The 18,215-nt window shown below is 34.5% G+C and overlaps 3 protein-coding genes across 8 annotated transcripts in view; all 3 read right to left on the bottom strand.

Annotated features, from left to right (window-relative positions):
• LOC114944077 (uncharacterized) overlaps positions 1-18,215 on the bottom strand; it is a 78,339-nt gene that overhangs the window by 53,955 nt on the left and 6,169 nt on the right. For 4 of the 6 annotated variants that reach the window (XM_085482379.1, XM_085482380.1, XM_085482382.1 and 1 more), the window contains exon 1: positions 2,078-2,491. The exons of 1 other annotated variant lie outside the window; for it this stretch is intronic. The gene's annotated coding sequence lies outside the window, so the exon portion shown is untranslated. Of the gene's footprint in view, positions 1-2,028; positions 2,492-18,215 lie in introns of those variants that run through there. One more of the 6 variants, XM_085482381.1, reaches the window with a different exon arrangement.
• Positions 9,544-12,572, bottom strand: LOC114944076 (uncharacterized). The gene has a single exon (XM_085482362.1). The coding sequence runs from the start codon at positions 12,570-12,572 to the stop codon at positions 11,730-11,732; it is 843 nt and encodes a 280-aa protein (XP_085338488.1). The 3' UTR covers positions 9,544-11,729.
• Positions 13,341-16,682, bottom strand: Xport-A (exit protein of rhodopsin and TRP A). Its single transcript, XM_085482363.1, has 2 exons — positions 16,517-16,682; positions 13,341-13,628 (listed from the first exon to the last, which is right to left on the bottom strand). The coding sequence occupies exon 2, from the start codon at positions 13,606-13,608 to the stop codon at positions 13,345-13,347; it is 264 nt and encodes an 87-aa protein (XP_085338489.1). The 5' UTR covers positions 13,609-13,628; positions 16,517-16,682; the 3' UTR covers positions 13,341-13,344.

Below are 18,215 nucleotides of genomic sequence, written 5' to 3'. Positions count from 1 at the left end.
TATCGTCAAGGTAGAGTAGCGATATATAATATCACGGAGGCTCTTTTTCTCGCGAGAATCTTTTTAAAATTATTTGTTTTTTTTTTTTGCAATGACAAACGAAGAAGAAAGGGTGCGAGGATGCTCTTCTCGGAACAAAGTTCAAATTAAGAACGCTCCGTCTGATTCACGTGGATTTAACGCCGGAGAGAAAAAGTTAAATCCACTGATGGAATAATTTTATTACTTCCTTTATTTCCACGCCAGCTAGTCGGATTGGCGCGAAGAGAGGAAGATTTATTTTCTGTTTCTCTTTTTGGCCCGTGACTCTCGCCTCGTATTTAACAGATATCTGTCTCATCCATGCTAGTTTGCAAATTATACAATAGTATTAATATCCTGTTTCTCTCCGATGACTAGAGAGAAATTTTATATTTTTAGAAGTTATTAATATCTGTTTTGAGAATGTTACGAGAATTTCTCTGTAAATTTGATATGCGTTCTGAGAAAAATGTCATGTAATTATGTATTTCGCGAGAAAATTATTCTTCATGCGAATCCCAAGTATATATTTGCGGAACATAGCTTGTTTGCCATATTAAAACTTTTAATTCAGTTTTTTTCACTGCTTTCCGCGCAATTGTTTGTTTTGATTAATTAATTAATCTCTCTTTCATTTCGTAAAATGGTAGCATATATCCAGAAACATTTAAATAACAACTGCGGCTTTTCACCAATTATGCAAAATATTTTCAGTCAATAAGATGTCAAAATCTAGTCTTTGTATATTGGAGTGTATTTAAAAAATGTATTATTCTTTGAATATAGAATATAATATAAAAATTTCAATATTATCACAAAAAATTAATCAGTGCGATTCTCCTGTGTTAAGTTCAAAATAAATCGCTGTTCAAAATATTGACAGTGATTTTGATTGACACTATTGTGCGAGAAACTCTAAAGGAAGTTACAAGATGAAATATTGACAGTATACTGGCAGCAATATAATGATCACGTAAAGATACTTTTTAAAACAGAACATGTATGCGTTCGCATGAAAATAATTAAAGTATGCTAAGGAACAAAGAGGAGAAAATCGATTTGCGAAACAAACATCCGCTATCTTATCGCGTACTTCCTGATCGCATAATCTATATACGCTCCGCTTTCAGTTTTTATTTATTACTCTATTACGAACTTATAGTTTATTTTTTTTTATCACGAACTCGAATTTTCGCCACTTCCTTCATTAATATTAATTTATCGAAATTTTTTTTTATTTATTTGTAGAGACATTTTAATTTATATTAAAAATTTTTGAGACAATTAAAAAAAAATAATTTCTCTTCACGAAAGATTACGACTTAAGTTTCGATATTCCTTCGACACGTGACAGCTTATACCGACGCTAGTTCAGATTCTTTTTCAATGTCGCATTTTCGCACTTTTTCCGATGTTGCCCATCGCGCGTCTCGCGCACAGATATCCACGATTTCCGCAATAATCTACATTCTATTACGCGACTGTTGCGTAGGAGTACCGGCAGCTGTGCGATATTACAGAAATATTGTGCGGATTTGTACGGTGCTTCTCCGGTTTTTATCGTGCCCGCGCATCGTTTCGATCTTCCCGATGACGAATGCAGTTTCACTCGCGCTCAGTGACGCCGAACTTTGAACTTTGAGCCGGAAAACATTGCGCAATTCGTAATCAGATAAAGTGAAGAACTATATACATAGCTTGCAAAAGATTGGGAAGATCAATAGTTAATTCGCGCGCGAACGGAAAAACAATCGCTCAAGTTACCGAAAACCGAGATTTTTTTCAATATGCATGTGAGATAAATAGAAGGAATGTCTAATGCATAATTATATTTTTTGCTAATTTAAAAAAAAAAAATTAATTGCATCGCTTTATGGTTTTAATCTGCTTTTCGAAGATGAACTGTGTAGGATTTCATGAGAAGTGTGATTACATAAATTACGTAATCATATAATTGTTGTGTCATAAAATTATTCAAATTCTCTCTTTTAAAAGTTTGATGCTTACAATTGATGAACGCGCAATGAAAAATCAAAAGTTCTCTCTCACAACATACAATTTAATCCTAGCGAAGAACCAAGTAGCGAATGTGACGAGTGGAGATCGCGGACGAAGCTCCACGTGATATCGGTCGCGCGATATTAAATTCCTATGCGAAAATTGCGATCGCTGCGTTCGCGCGATAGTATATTTTGACGCACTAATTCAGATGCACGCTCTCTGCATTTTTACTACTGTCACCGATCAACACTGCACTTCGAGTGTTATTTTTTTTCCTCTTATATAGCGCGAACGGGCAAAAATTAAAGCGATTGACCCAAACGAAAAGATCCGGAAGTCTCGCGAAAATAAAAATCGCGATTCGAGCGAAGATCTTTAAAATCTCGGCCGCCGATTGCGATTTCGCGCCTGAGGTTTTTCCTCGATGGACGCGATTTTGCTCGCGCGAGTTTAGGGGCTGCTTGCGACGTGAATGCCAGATGAATACTGAGGTACGTCACATCGGGCGCCGGGTTCCAATCCCCTTCTACGTATGCCTTTCATCCCTCTTCCGGTCCCCGCCGCCATCCCCCTGCTTCGCTCCTTCATCAGACGCGCATCCACCCACGCAACTGTTGCGCCCCCGCCCGCTTCTGATCATCCCTCAGAGTTTCGCAAGTAGTCGTCCGGCGGTGCGAGAATCGAACCACGTGGACTGATCGATCGGGATCGCGATTCTTCCTCGCTCGCGCGAATGTATCGAGTTAAACGCGAATAATTTTCATTATAGATCGTTACGGCTGCTAGAGTCAGTCGTTAACAAAGTTAAACGGCGAATATTGCTACTTAAAAGAATTAATTAAATATATCGACCTTTCGACATTTCAAGCTCGGTCGTAGCGCCGCTATAAATTTGATTAAATCATCACTTTTAAAATGACAAACGATCCCACGGTGCGCGGAGATCGGTATGATTTCAATTTATTTAATCAACTTTTAGCTATGAAAGCTGGACCAAATAATTGGTAATTAAAAAATTCAGGAGATTGATAATGTAAAAATAATTTTTCAACTTTGATGTAAAGAATTTTTTTCCAAAATGCAAATTTAATTTTAATTAATAATCAGCTGTCCTTGGTTTAATTTATATTAAATTTGATTTTGATATCTCTATATTTATCGCAAACACTTTATACACGAATCGATGCGTTCCGTTACGATGTGTAAAATAATAAGACATTCTTGACAGCAATTATTTTTTTCGCACGTTCTCCCAGACGGTCTCTCTTGCATATATTGGTTACAAGTTCCTAGGTATTTCACGCGCGCGCAAACGCGACTAATTACAAACGCATTATTACTATCGCCGCTCTACGGGAGAGTAATTAATTAAACGCCCTCGACAGACGACCGGCCGTAAGAATCGCTACGACTGCTGCGAAACTGCCGTTAATAAATCTATGCTAATTAGTTAAAGGAGACCTGAAGGCGAGTTACGTGCACCAATGTGTTTTATGCACCGTTCGAGCCAAGTTTACGAAGTACGACGGGCGACCTTGCAGCGAGAATGTCGGCACACTCTCGGTCTGGCACCTGCTCGCAATCGATTAACACATTTTTCACAACCTATACTCTCATTTTTTCATAATCGTGCGCACCTCTTTGATGCAAATACCGTTTATGTAAATCAGCGGAAACATAATATCCAGCTTGACGATTTAAATAATTCAGCATAATGTAATTCCTCTAAAAAGTTTTTATATTATTTAAGAGGCAACATTAATTAAAAATATATCTATATAACAGTTTTCTGTCTTTATAATAAATATGCAAATTTAATAAATATAAAATATATATATGTATATTAAAAGTAAATAATAAAGAAATACAAAAAAATGCTACAAACTGCGAGAAAATATAAACGTCAGTGTTAAAAAGAGTCCACCCAAGAGAATTGTTTGTTTAATTCTTAATTAAGAATTACGAGCAAATTAGTTTATATTAGTTAATTGTAGATTCCTGTTCGCATAATGCGTCTTTTCCTTCTTAATCATAACACCGTGAATCGTACTAGAAGTCCTCATCCAACATAAGCAATTAAGACAAGCTTGTTGTGGAACTAGAACAAGATTCAGTTGGTTAGTGACCATGAACTGTGAAAAAGAAATTGCGTTGGCGAGAATTCGAAGAGCGGAGGACGAAAACACGCGCGCGCGCATAAAGTTATAACTTCGTTAAAATTAAAAATAAATCTAGTTTTCAAAGGTATTTAAACTGATGCTAACAAAATATAATTTATGCGAAAAGTATATATATTCCGCAATTTTCTTGCACATTCAAATATTATAATTATCCACAAATGTCGCCGCGGCTTTAAAATGTCATCAGCATCGTTCTGTTTGTCCCAACGTGCGTTCCACATACATGTTGAAGAGATAGAAAATTTTAAATATTATCCAATAATACTTAAATCATAAATAACATTTAGATTATACAAACACATATGTGCAGCATCCATGACACATTTTACACACATATTTTTTTATAAATTAATCTCTCGCAAATTTTAATTGTCAAACTTATTAAAGGTGTTAAGAAAATATTTAGTATTCTAAATCTCACGCATTTCAATAATTTTTCGGACATCTCAATTGGTTCTCAGTCAAATTCGAATATGATCTCTGAATAGAATATGGTCTCGGAACGTACAAGGCGTGTGACGTTCGCTGACAATTTCATGAATAATTGAACGTATGCTTTAAGCGGACCGTGACATATTGGCGGGGTATCGGTTTACCTGCAAACAGAATATGCTAGCCAGCTGTCTGAACTGCTTGATTGATTAACAGTTTGCGTTGAATCTTGAATCGCGCATTACAGTGTAATTTGTTTACAATAGATTGAGTAATATTCAATTCACGTGACGATTCAATCGAATGAGTTTCAAACATTTTTTTTATTTTATTATATAGGAGAGAAAATTGAAATGTATAGATCAGACACGCTTATCTTGGAACAGCACTCTAAAACTCTAAAATATACTGACGTAACTCGCAATCCTATTAAATTCTACACAATATCTCGTCTCGTCCAATCACTATTCTATATGGTCGTGATTTCTGCACTTTTTAGTATCAATGTGTCCAAATCAAGAGTGTTCGATGAAGCTTTAAGCTTATCGAAACCGGCATTGATGAATCGATATGAAATATCTTGTAATGCATTTCGAAATAATAAAAATCATGTAAGTCGATTTTTCAAATTTTATGTGTTTACATAGTGCAAGTAATACATTACAATGTGTGCACACATTTGATCTACTTCTTTATAAATTATCAATATATTAAGTTTTATTAATAAATTACATATATTTCTTATGCTGAAGGATTTTCGTAGATTGACATATATAAAAATCCGTGAACTCCTTCACGGATTTTTATAGTTGTGACTGATATTACATAACGTACGAGTATTTAGATGATCTATCATGCGGACCACGTATTCGTGCGTGAGCATCATCATAAATATTAGTAAATGTAAATTTTGCGAATGCCATTTTTATGGCGTCAGGTTGCGGTGTAGACATTTCTCCACGTTTACAAATGATCCAAGTACAGCAAAATTTCCTCAAAGAGTTAACAAACATTATCATTAATCAATTATTAACGCTTACAGAATAACTGTAACTTAAGTTTCACAATTTTAATAGATATTAGAATTAAAGAAATATAATTAAATATTAAATATTATGTAGAAATACATTTTTTTTTGTATTATATTTTTATCTACTACTTCAAAACTTGTGAACTTAAATTAATCTTTTTTTTTAAATATCGATACGATTACATTACATAGATACAAATATTTTCATCTGAGATGAAAATCATGAGTAAAATGCATGTTCTTTTTTTTGGTCGAGTTTTTGAATTTGTTGGCAAGCAAATTAAGAGCTAAAATTGGAAAGGTTATTGTTAGTATTTCGCCGGATCTTATTAATGCATCATCACGATTTTCCCGTCGAGTGACTCTCTTATTTATTGTTCCATCGACAAACAGAAATGATCGCGCTATACAAAACTTAATTTTTCTTATAATTACGAGTAGTTTTATAATCATTTTCATTTAATAATTGTATCTATAAAAATTATTCTTTTCAGGTAAAAAGATAAAGAATTATTATATGTATATATTTTTTTGCAAATCCATGATATTTGTATTTAATATTTTAATATAAAAAATAAAAGCATTTGCAAATAATTATATCATCAATTTTCGAAAGATAAGTTTTATGTAATTTTCGTAGAATAGTGATATAGAAATTAGTGTTTCCGAATCTAAATTCATTTTTCGAAGATATATGTATATGTCGAGATTATCGCGTATTTTTTTGTATAAAAATTTTACGATATAAACCCTCAAGTAAATTATCTGCTCTTACCAATAATATTCTCCCTTCTTTCGTAGAGATTAACTTTCGCTCGATCAATTAATTGCGTTAGTTGATGAAGATAAAGTGCTATTTCTCGACGAGATGAATTTCGTGAATGTATCGTCACGTTGAAAGTTAAGCTGATCGGGAAACTTAACAAATTTTGACTTTGTGATAACTTTTAACGAAACAATCTATATACCTACATATAATTTACTTCATAAATTCTCATGTATATCTTAATTTTGATTAACAGACTATCTGTTAAAATATATTGTAACTTTTTTAAAATGCATAAATTTTTAATCTTAGATCTAATATTGTAGAGTGATTGATGAAGTACAATATTTTCATAGCAAGATATTGGCATCATTTATGTATATTATTTATATGCTGTTCTTTTGTAAAGCGGATTATGATGATAATAAGAATGTTATCAAATAGTCTAACATCTAATTGCATTAAGATTGTTATTATAACTGTGCAGATGAGAAAGGGAGGTTTCTTTCATTGTATTCAACAATTTGCCAAGTCTTATTACTCTACTCCCTTTAATGTCGATCAAGACGGAAAAGACTCCCGTCTGCCGTGAAAGTTTTTAAACACTTACATTGACGCAAGGATCTTTAAGGAAGTAGGGATAAAGTTTGCGTCGATGGTGAAATGTAATTACGAGGAATTCTAACGAAGCTGCCGGCTATGCTCTGGGTGAATAGGAAGGGAAACAACGCTCTTAAGATTATAATGAAATCTGCCATAAACTCGTCGTAGACCCTACCTTGCTGCCGTTCGACCTTCAATTTCGTCTTAATTGCGCTTTCAGGTTCTTCTTCACCTTTATTATTCTTGATTTAATTCAGTGCTGTCAATGGTCGCATCGTCTTCAAACACGCATATATTTCCATAAAACATTTCGAATTCTTTTTATACGAGTAGTTATATAAGTATAGCTATCTACATATTTTACATATCAATAATATGTGTCTGAAGACGAAGAGATTTCTGATATTACGAGAGCGATAAGAACGATCACGATCGTTATCCTCGAGGCAAATGTAACGTTATACATCACGTCTAAGCCACGCGATATTAATAAAAGTCATAGTTAAAACGCAAAATATATTTACAATGAATTGAAACCATTAAAATAGTTCAACAAAGTAAGAACCCAATTAGAAGCAGAATGATTCGTCCGGTTATTCATAAAATATTTTAGAATTATTAATAAAAACTCGGAGTGACACTTATACATTGCTCCAAACGAACCACTTATCGTTATTTGACGAAAGTCCCTCGATCTGGCAATGATTATGTCCATCCTCTCCAAATTATTTGATATTTGTTAACTGAATTTAGAGAATTTATTCAATTGTAAAATAGGATTCCACTAATGTGTATGTAAAAAAATTAAAAATTACAAATTAAACTAAATACTAAAATATTGAACCTTTATGCTTACAAATTGTTCCGAATAACTTGAGATGACGATGCTTCTAATTGTTGTTGGCCTTATTGTTAGTACTTGACTGTTGTCTACGACATTCTAGAAGAAATATCGAATTTTTAGACTTATGTAAATGTTTATTTTGTGAGATCTGACACCTATTTATTCGACTTTTTAAAAGACTAGACAACAGTCAAGTACTAACAATAAGGCCAACAACAATTAGAAGCATTGTCATCTCAAGTTATTCGGAACAATTTGTAAGCATAAAGGTTCAATATTTTAGTATTTAGTTTAATTTATAATTTTTAATTTTTTTACATACACATTAGTGGAATCCTATTTTACAATTGAATAAATTCTCTAAATTCAGTTAACAAATATCAAATAATTTGGAGAGGATGGACATAATCATTGCCAGATCGAGGGACTTTCGTCAAATAACGATAAGTGGTTCGTTTGGAGCAATGTATAAGTGTCACTCCGAGTTTTTATTAATAATTCTAAAATATTTTATGAATAACCGGACGAATCATTCTGCTTCTAATTGGGTTCTTACTTTGTTGAACTATTTTAATGGTTTCAATTCATTGTAAATATATTTTGCGTTTTAACTATGACTTAACTATATAACTTATATTGACTATGTATTGCGGATTCCTGATCTTCCTCTATCGCGATCCCCGGAAGTAGATAGAAATATTTGTGAGTCGCGCGTTATCGTCCATCCGGCGTTATTATTCTGTGTGAGAAAGATAAAAAAAAACTAGTAGCGCCAAATCGGAGCGCGGGAAGTCATTACGGAAATCGACGGCTACCGTAACGAGGCCATTGCCGGTGTATCTTCTCAATTACGTAGGAAATTACCTGCATTCGCGAGCGTTCTTCTTATCAACGTTATTTCTCCCTTCCGTGCTCGCACGAGGAAATGCTGCGTCGTTACGGCACGCAGAAATACATTTTTTTTTCGCGGCGTTCTTTGTAAAAGGATATCCGCCAAACGATTAAAAATAGTCACAGATTATATTTTCGTGATACTTGAAGATTAAGTGCCAGCGCATCACGAAATACGCCGATTAAGACGCGTTCCCGCGCTTTTTGTGTCGCGAAAATCGCAACGTGACACGTGACCAATCGCGATCGTCCAATTAACTGAAATTGCGATTGCATTATTATTATTACGCGCATGTCACACACGCACGAATAAAAAAGTTCCTCGAGAATGCGGCTATGCAACTGCGATCATCGACCGGTGCATTGGAATGCATATCTCATCACGTAAATGAAGTCGGAATCGTTCGCATTAAGTGTGCGGAGATTATGCGATAAATGAAACGCAGTTGAAGTTTGATTGAATATTCTGGACAAATTCGATTTACGATTAGATTATAAATGGTTAAAAAATTGTCAGATGGATTAGAGAGATTCATTTATTTATTATTTAATTAATTTTATTTAATTGAGTTATTCTTTAATCAATTGCAATTTTAATACAGACCTTGTATTTCTCGAATTCTTTTTCTGTATTAAATTATTTTTGTCAAATGTTTAACGTGAAATTGGATATGGAATGATATACAGGAAATGTTATTTTCATTACACCGCTGGATTCAGTGACGTAATACAATATCGTGGATTCCCGAGTGAAATTATATTAAATTAAATTAGATAATTTTAAGTAATTTTATTGAAAAGTATTGTCTTCCTATCGCGCACAAGAAAGGAATTCTTATTTCGAAACCTGTTTTTCACCTGGTGTTATGCAATCATGTATTGGTTTGTATAAATTAATTGTATTATTATATACTGTGACTAATTGAATTTAAATTGCTATTAGCCAAAAAATGTGTTGTTTCGTAATAGTAATTTAAAGGTATTTTGTTACTTTGAAGGACAAACGAAATTGGCATTATGGTAACTGTTCCGGTATGATCGTTATTCGCGATTCAATAGCGCTGTTAGTATTCTTTGCGCACGTTCGCATACGTCAGTGCTTTAAAATGCAATCGATACAGTGGGTACTTGGCGAATGTAAATTGTTTCGATTTACACAATCAATTGACAAGGCTCTCTGAGATAACAAAAAACATCGCTATTGAGTATTTTCAATGTGCGTGCAAATGTAGACCGATGATAACCTGTGACGCGGCATTATTATATTGTGTGTATCAAGGAAACAAAAATCTCGATCTGCTGACATATTTCAATCAACTTTTTGATCATCATAAAATTTTTTCCCAATATAGTTTGCGCCCGATTTTCATATTTTGCCGCTACAATAAAATTATTTTAAAATAATATATAATCTCGTATGTGTCAGAGTTTGCAAATTACAAAATTGCCATTTTATATTGTGATATTTGATTTTATAAAAATATGTGAAATTTTTCAAAGAAGAAAATTAAAACCTGTAACAATTTTTTTTTAAATATATTTACATATATAAACTTTTGTATGAAATTTTTTTAAATAACATTGATAAAACAAAAAGGAATACAAATAGATATAAAAAGAATATAGAACAATCTTGAGAAACTGTTACGATTCAATAATGATGAATAAATTTTCTTAATGTGTTTACGTTTGCATTTAACTGCACTAACGGAACAGCTGATTTATATATGGACCGTTGGCACATATCCGTTAATAAATCATTAACTTCAATGACGGCTTCAAAATCGCTTCAGTCGAGTACGAAGGAAGATAGCGTAACGCAAATATTCTTATTTAAATATATTGCGAGAAAAATAGAATTTTCTCGTTTACTTGAAAATATGCGATTTCCTTTGTCCCTCAGAAAATGTATGCATAAATATATTCCTTCCGCTTATATATTGAAATTACAGAGCTTCATTCTCGCGTCAAATAAGTGGAAGCATAAAATATAATTTCTTCACTATTAACAGCTTGTGAGTTTTATTATCTAATAAGCGGGACATATAATAATGTTAAGAAGATGTATAAACTACCTTGGCCTTATACAACTTTTCCTTGAGATTATATTCCTACGTATGTCACTTAGCAATTAACATGATACTTGATATGTTTGTCATCTTTACGTAATGCGACAGTGCTGTCCATAATAACATTTGCATATCAATTTTTTAATTTCATTCTCCAATGCACACATGAGATATCTGCAAGCGAATCGTGTGATTTTCCGATTTTTCTGTCGAGAAAACTAATACGACACCATACATCGCGATTTCTCTGACTTCTCACGGCCAGTCGATAGTTTCTCCTTATAAAGTAGAATCTCTTCTCTCAAGGTCAAAGGACAGTGACGTCTCTGTTCAGTGACCTTATTCGATTCATGCAATTACTTATATCTGTCCTGGATTCGAAATATCCTTAGGCAGCAAAAACGTATCCTCGATTAGAGTGATAATTTTCTTCCTAATGTTGAAAATTTACAAAGACGTGTAACAAGAAATATACAAAATTTATTATATATAACAATGAAACGAATTATATATATATATAGAACGTGCATTTTATATATAATTTAAAAAGATCTAGTCTAATAAATAAAAAAATAGATAGTTTATCAATAATATGATTTTATATTGCATATTATTTTATCTTATCGAATTGAACTGAAAAGAGTTGCAACATACACCAATGAAAACCTAAACATTTAAAATATCTTTATATCGCATCTCTCATCGATGTCTTTAGTAAAACTGATTGAACAGGTTTATTTTAATAATAATCGCAGTTTTTCATTTCTCTCCTCTCAGCATGTCCCTATACGTTAACGACGGGGTCTCGAAAGACCCCGCTGTTAACGCATAACTTTTCTCGTCCAATCTAACACTTTCAATTCTACGACGCAACGACGTGCATCAAGCGGAGTCACGGCAACATGGTGATTTCTCCGCAGGAAGCCTCGTCCTCCAAGGTCAGAGGACAAAACTCTTCTGCAGTAACCCTGTCCAAGTCGCCGATGTCCGCTTTAGGCTTGAACGGCAACTCCGATACGAGAATTCCATCCTCGCGAACACTCTGACCTTCTTCCTCCTCGAACTCTGAGAAATCGTCGTCCGCGTCGTTCCTGATCCTCGCGCTGGCGAAATCGGCATCCGTAAGAACAATCGTCTTCACTCTTCGTTTCTTCGGCTTTTCCCGCGATATTTCCTTCGAGGCTTCCGATAATCTCTTCTTGCCGGGACGATGCCGATGTGATTTCTCGAGGCGACGCGAGGCGGAGAATTCCTCGATCTCGTCTTTCTCACGATCGCCGTTTTCATCGACCGTACTCGGTCGCCGCTCTTCGTCGCTGCCGCTCGACGATTTCCTACTTTCCAGCTCTGATTGACCTGGAAATGCGTTCTCCGGGAATGCATTTTTATCAGTGGCGCCGACGACGGCCGCGTTTTCGCCGGTACCACCTGCCACCGTTTCTTCCAACGTTCCGCTGGAAGTCCCTATTACCTGCTGACGAGTTTCTATAAAATCGGTTGGACAAGTCGTGTCAGAATCGATCTCCGTGTATTTCAGACTCGATTCGGTCGGACCCTGATCGACCACCTTCGTGTTTTCGGCGTCGACTCTCAGTCGCTGATGCTGGCGATATTCATCCTGTAAGTAGCTACGAAACTGGTCCTTGAAGTAACCATCGATCATCCTCCATACAGTCGTGCTATACCAGCTTAACACGCCGAGTAGAACTATTCCGCGAATGGCGAACGCTAACATGATAAGGCCTTGCTTGTGGGTTGATATTAGCGAGATTCAAATATGTATATAATTTAATTGAATTTAATTTTTGCGACGTACTTTAGAGAATTGATATTTCTTCGAAAAATTTAAATAGTTGTTAAATTCAACATTGATTTAGAATTAAAATTTTTTAACCGGATTTTATTCAGCAATTTTGCTAAAAGTTCTCTACGACGTTTTTATTCCTTCTAGTTTTAGAACTTGCAGCAAGAGAACTAGAGAGAGAGACAAGCTTTATCTTACACAAATATCACGATCTGTGCATCTGACTTTCAAATGTTGTTTGAAAAAAAGTTCTGACGGACGTTTATATTTGCAAGAATATTAAATCTTTTGTGAAAGCTCCACTATTATTCCTCGCTTACCGTCCTAGTATGGATCTCTCGCCGATCTTAAAGCAGACTTGACTGCGAGGTGAAGAGTAAATACAGGATAAATTATTTACACCCTACTTGTCAGTAATAAGCAAGATAAATTTTACGAAATTACAATCTATCAATTTAAATAATTTTCTGCTATCTGCTGTTATCAGTGTTTTCGGAATATTCGTCTATTTTAATATCAAACGCCAAATTTTAGACACGTGCTGATTTATCAATGACATAAATAAAACCGAAGATATATCTAACAATCGTAATAATTGGGATTATTATTGAGAAATAATATTGCTTTATAGAGAAACTGCACTTGTTTATAAAACTGATTAAATTTATATATTTATTTTTAAAGTATATTTCCGGTTAATTAATTAATCCTCCTCTCCTACCAAGTAATCTTTGATAATGTAAAAGGATTCTTTCATATTCGGCCAAGCCATAGTCACAAAGACCAACATCGTATTCGCGATTACGAAAAGTCGCATCATTTCGACACCGGTGCTGGAGCGAAGCCAGTTTCCGAATCCTTGATTGTCGTCGTCGCTCACATCTCCCAAATCTGACTTCTCCGTTGCATTATTTCCATTCTGACGACCCTTACCGCCCTTGTTCTCGTTGTTTCCACGCTTCTTCATAATGATCGTGCAGGGATCATCTGCAAGTATCGATTTCAATGTTGAACACCGTAGAAAACTATACGACACAGGCTGCTCCGCATCTAAATTGCTGATATATAATAAAAAAAATTTTTTAATGATATTTTTTAAAGATATTTATAATTTTATTAACTCATATATAATCGCGGAATAATACTTGGCACATTCACGAACAAGTGTCTACGACAAGAGGTAACATCAATGTTACCTCACAGTCGAGAAAGTCAAAGTCAAGTACACGCCCTCGTTTTCATACTCATCTCTTCAATTATAACTGGCCAAATATTTGATGAGGCGAGGTATAATATTGATGGGATGATGTAGCCCGGGCTCTTTCGGTACGAAACTACGGTTTGTGTGGCGCATGAAAGCAACGGTAGAGAGAGAGATTAAACTTTCGTAACTACGTGCACAACAGAGTGATTCTCCACTTACGGCAGAGGGATGTATCGTGAGTGAAGGCTCGCCGGACGTATCACTTTCCATAGAAATGATCGCGCGCAGCTCCGGGCTGTCCTTTGCCGATAACTGCCCCTCCGTTGCAATTTCCACGTTCATTGACCGCAAGCTCGCGGAATTGCGTCGCCGCGTTTCATGTCACTTTATTGCGTACAGATTGCACAGTAAGTGGTCCCGTGCAGAGAAATTTAAACTGGGACTTTAAGAGAATTTTTATTTTTATTTTATTTTGTTTCTGTCACGTACCAGATAAATATATATATATATATATATATATATATATATATACCAGTAATAACGTTATTATGCTGTCAACGTGTAATTCTCACTTGAGCATCGATTATTTTTCGAGAAAGACGAAGCGTATATACCGATGCGTATTCGAATAGAAATAATCGAGCCAACTTTTCTAACTAGGTGTTCGACGGACGACTTCGGAAGTGGAGCATTGGACGACATATTGTACTGTTACCTCATATAGTGGCCAACTTTCCATTTGTGACGTAACATACTGTACTCATTTAATTATGGGGTGAGCAATTATGCAACTATTGGTGAACAGTCAGCAATAGGGCCTAGATCGATTTTTCTTTTCATTATGTTCTTAATATACCTTCGGTTACAAATATTATTTTTAGCGCAAAATTAGTTTATTGAACTGAAACAATTATTCTTCCAATTATTATAGATCAAAGAGGCAATTTTTTTTACGATTTTAACGCTGTTCATAACGCGATGTTTTTGCCGTGATTTCATACAATTTTGCCACTCACAATGAACAAACAACTTTTATCGGCCTTTTATTCTTCGTGACGAAGCACGATGTCAGAACGTTTGTGTGAACTGAAACAAATCAGTCGTCTATCGATTCGCTCTGCTTCTAGTGGCACACCCTTTGCGAGTCATGAAAGCGCCGATAAGATGTGACACGTTCTCCATTACCGAATACAATTGCAATCAATCGTTGGCCTTAATATGCTCCAACTTGAAATCCGCCGCCCGTTTTCGTCGAGTAAACTTGCTCGCGAGTCATCGTATCCCTATTATCCGTCGAATTTAATTATGAGCACAATAGAGTCAAATTTTGGTAACCAGCAAGTCAGACTGGTAAGACGAAACGAGAGATTAGAATGGGAGAAAGAAGTGGAAAATGGAGCATTATACAGAGATCGTGCTCTGGTGAAGGCTGCTCTTTGTCGATAACGTTTCTATTACTGCTTGCAATTTACTTGATGCAATATGCAACGTGAACTTTGATCTATCTCAGAATCTATATTCATATTTTTGTAATTTCGTTCTCTTTTCTATCGATTCTCAATTGGAGACGCAGATAGGGAGTGAAAAGTTGTCAAAGCTGCTTAATCTACCATCTGCTACTAATCGAACAAGTTAGTTTTGTTGAATCGCGTACGACCAACGCGAACAAATATTGTGTGAATTGCAAATTTCCGTAACTCTTGATCCACTTTGTGACAAGTGACAAGTAGCATTAATAGCGCTTTGTGAAATGAAACTTGTAATTTATTTTGTCACGATTCCAACGCAAAATTATATATATTGTTCTACATTTAAATATTTTTTACATATAATATTTTATAAACTAAAATTCCTATTGAGATATTTTATCTGAATAAAATGCTAAAAATCGTGAATATTCTTTGTCGAGAAGATTGAAAAAGAATGTAAACTTAAACTCAAAATTCGATTCGCTGCACTTTCAAGTATGCACGTTTCTCCCATGTGCAGGAATGCCGCGTGCAGCCGTGTTCATTCATGCACATGCGCATTTCGGAGGGATGGGTATATATGTGAATGTTCTTGATCCACTACATCCCGCATACATTGGCTTCATCCTGAAGCCGATTATCGTAAATTATTATATAACGAGACAACTCCCCTCAATTTCGCGATATAAATTATTAATTGATAATCGATATTACGTGGTGATAGTAGTAATTAACGAGACGTAGTAGATCGATTTTCTCGATTTGGATGGACAAAATTAAATTTCTAAAAAAAGCGTATTTCGTATAAAAGCACTTTTAATGAAAATTCATAATATTTCAAGTTTATCTCGACACTTGTAAAAGTGTTTCCGCCTCCCGATTTTGACCGATCATGTTCGATAAGATATTACATATTTATTTAATAGAGACACATTTTTATTTTACATATATTAGCAATTTAGATGCAGAGCACTATCATGTTTTTATGATCAACATTGAAATCTTACTCAATACTTACACATACATATATCCGATCTTAATTCTAATAATAAATATTTTTAATATGTTTTTCAAATATAACTGAATATAACAAAATATAAGAAAATAATTTTAAATATTTCTAAATAAGACAAATATTGCGTCAAATAAAATAAAACACAAATTATTTGTATTTTTAATTGTAATATTATCGTCAAACTTACCGCGTTATGTTGATCTTCGCCAGTCTATCAGATCTTTGTGAGTTTGTTACGAATCGGTTCCAAATAGCTCGCTTTTTTATGGCTTTTCACGGAGCATGAAATCTCAGCAACGTGACGCACGTAATAACTGCCAACAACGGATTGCTACTTTTGGCGTCTACTTTGCCGCGGGACGTTCCAATATACACATGTGTAAGGCTTCCCGGCTTGGTAAGCTCATTACAAGATTTTGCGACAGTGCCGAAGATTCTCGGCTTGCGCGTGATGACCTTTTGAAATGTTTCTAGTAAATTCAATACTATACAACTTCGCTGTTGTATTATATTTTTTTTGCAACGTTTGCAATCTTGTAAATAAAAATTTGGAATATATTAAGACTACATTTCGTTACATATACGTGACAATTATTTAACAAATTATATTTATTATAATACTATTCAAATATTATTAAGACTTCTAATGATAAAATGCTCAAGAATCTGATTAATTTTCTATTTTTTTAATTATTTAAACGTCAAAAATATGATATTTTAAATAAGGGTGAAAAGGAAATAAAAATTATCATATATAACTATATACATATAACTTTAACAAGATAGATTATTAGATTTATATAAAAAAAAGTTAACATAAATCGAAAAATGATATAAATCTGCAAACAATGCAAATTTTTCTTATAAGTTTGATAATCGAATTTATCTTGTGAAATTCAACTTCTCTCTTTATTATATTTTTCTTACCTACGTATGTAAATTAATAGCACAATCTCGACTTAAACAGTTATTTTATGATACACAATCTGGTAATTATCATTCGCGAGCGGTTATAAATCACCGCTGAAAGGTTTGAAATCCGGCGTTGTCATCTTCCGATCGATTAGATCGCACGCACATATTTTCCATATGCTTCGCGAAGAAGCTCGATTAATCATGCGAGCTATCTAAAATTATGAACGGTAGAGATACGTGGTTTCTACTTCTATTCAGAGGACATGTATAAATAGCGTCGGAGTGTCGACTACAATGCGAGCAAACGAACACTCGCATCATCGAACACTTTCTGATGACAGAGTTATTCAGAGATATTGGTACAAATATAATTTCCTGTCGAAGAGAGATATCGGAAAGAGATTTGTTTCGGGATACGTTGGAAACAAACGCCCACGCTTATGCAAAAAAATAAGAGAGCTCGCAAATGCGCATGAGGGAATAAGGGAATTTATTGCAACATTTATGGCGGAAAACCCTTTTTGTCTTCTAAATGTTTCAATTTGAATGGCGGTAACATTTTTTGGTGCGAATTTTTATACGAAAAGCGTCCGTGTATAATAAAAAAAAAAAAAATATAAAGTATTAATTCGGTGGAATTATTATGAATCATTCGCGATTTATGGACGAGGAGCATTTCCGTGAAATAAAGTTAAAAATAATGCGAACGTGAATGGGATTCATCGAATGCTTCGCGACCGGAATAAGAATCCCGTCGTCTCCATCAAAGCCCTCCGGGGACTTGTTTATTCTTGGCGGAGAGATTGACTCGTAACACGGTTATCTCCGGTACTTCGTTTCGCTGATAATGCCAAAGGATCATAGATGTATTTCTCACTGACAGCGACGGACGACCCGGTATGTTTGATGCAATTTTCTCCGAAAGTATTACTCGCGCCGTCATGGAGCATCGAATATCGATATACAAAGTT

This window comes from Nylanderia fulva, unplaced genomic scaffold (assembly GCF_048542155.1).
Source record: "Nylanderia fulva isolate GAGA-0341 unplaced genomic scaffold, ASM4854215v1 Scaffold20, whole genome shotgun sequence".
In the NCBI taxonomy this organism is placed as follows: domain Eukaryota; kingdom Metazoa; phylum Arthropoda; class Insecta; order Hymenoptera; family Formicidae; genus Nylanderia; species Nylanderia fulva.
The sequence above is the reverse complement of the archived record's forward strand: the minus strand, read 5'-3'. Positions and strand labels throughout refer to the sequence as shown.

Excerpts from the sequence above, each read along its gene's own strand:
- LOC114944076 (XM_085482362.1), bottom strand. The coding sequence starts at position 12,572 with ATGTTAGCGTTCGCCATTCGCGGAATAGTTCTACTCGGCGTGTTAAGC.
- Xport-A (XM_085482363.1), bottom strand. The coding sequence starts at position 13,608 with ATGAAGAAGCGTGGAAACAACGAGAACAAGGGCGGTAAGGGTCGTCAG.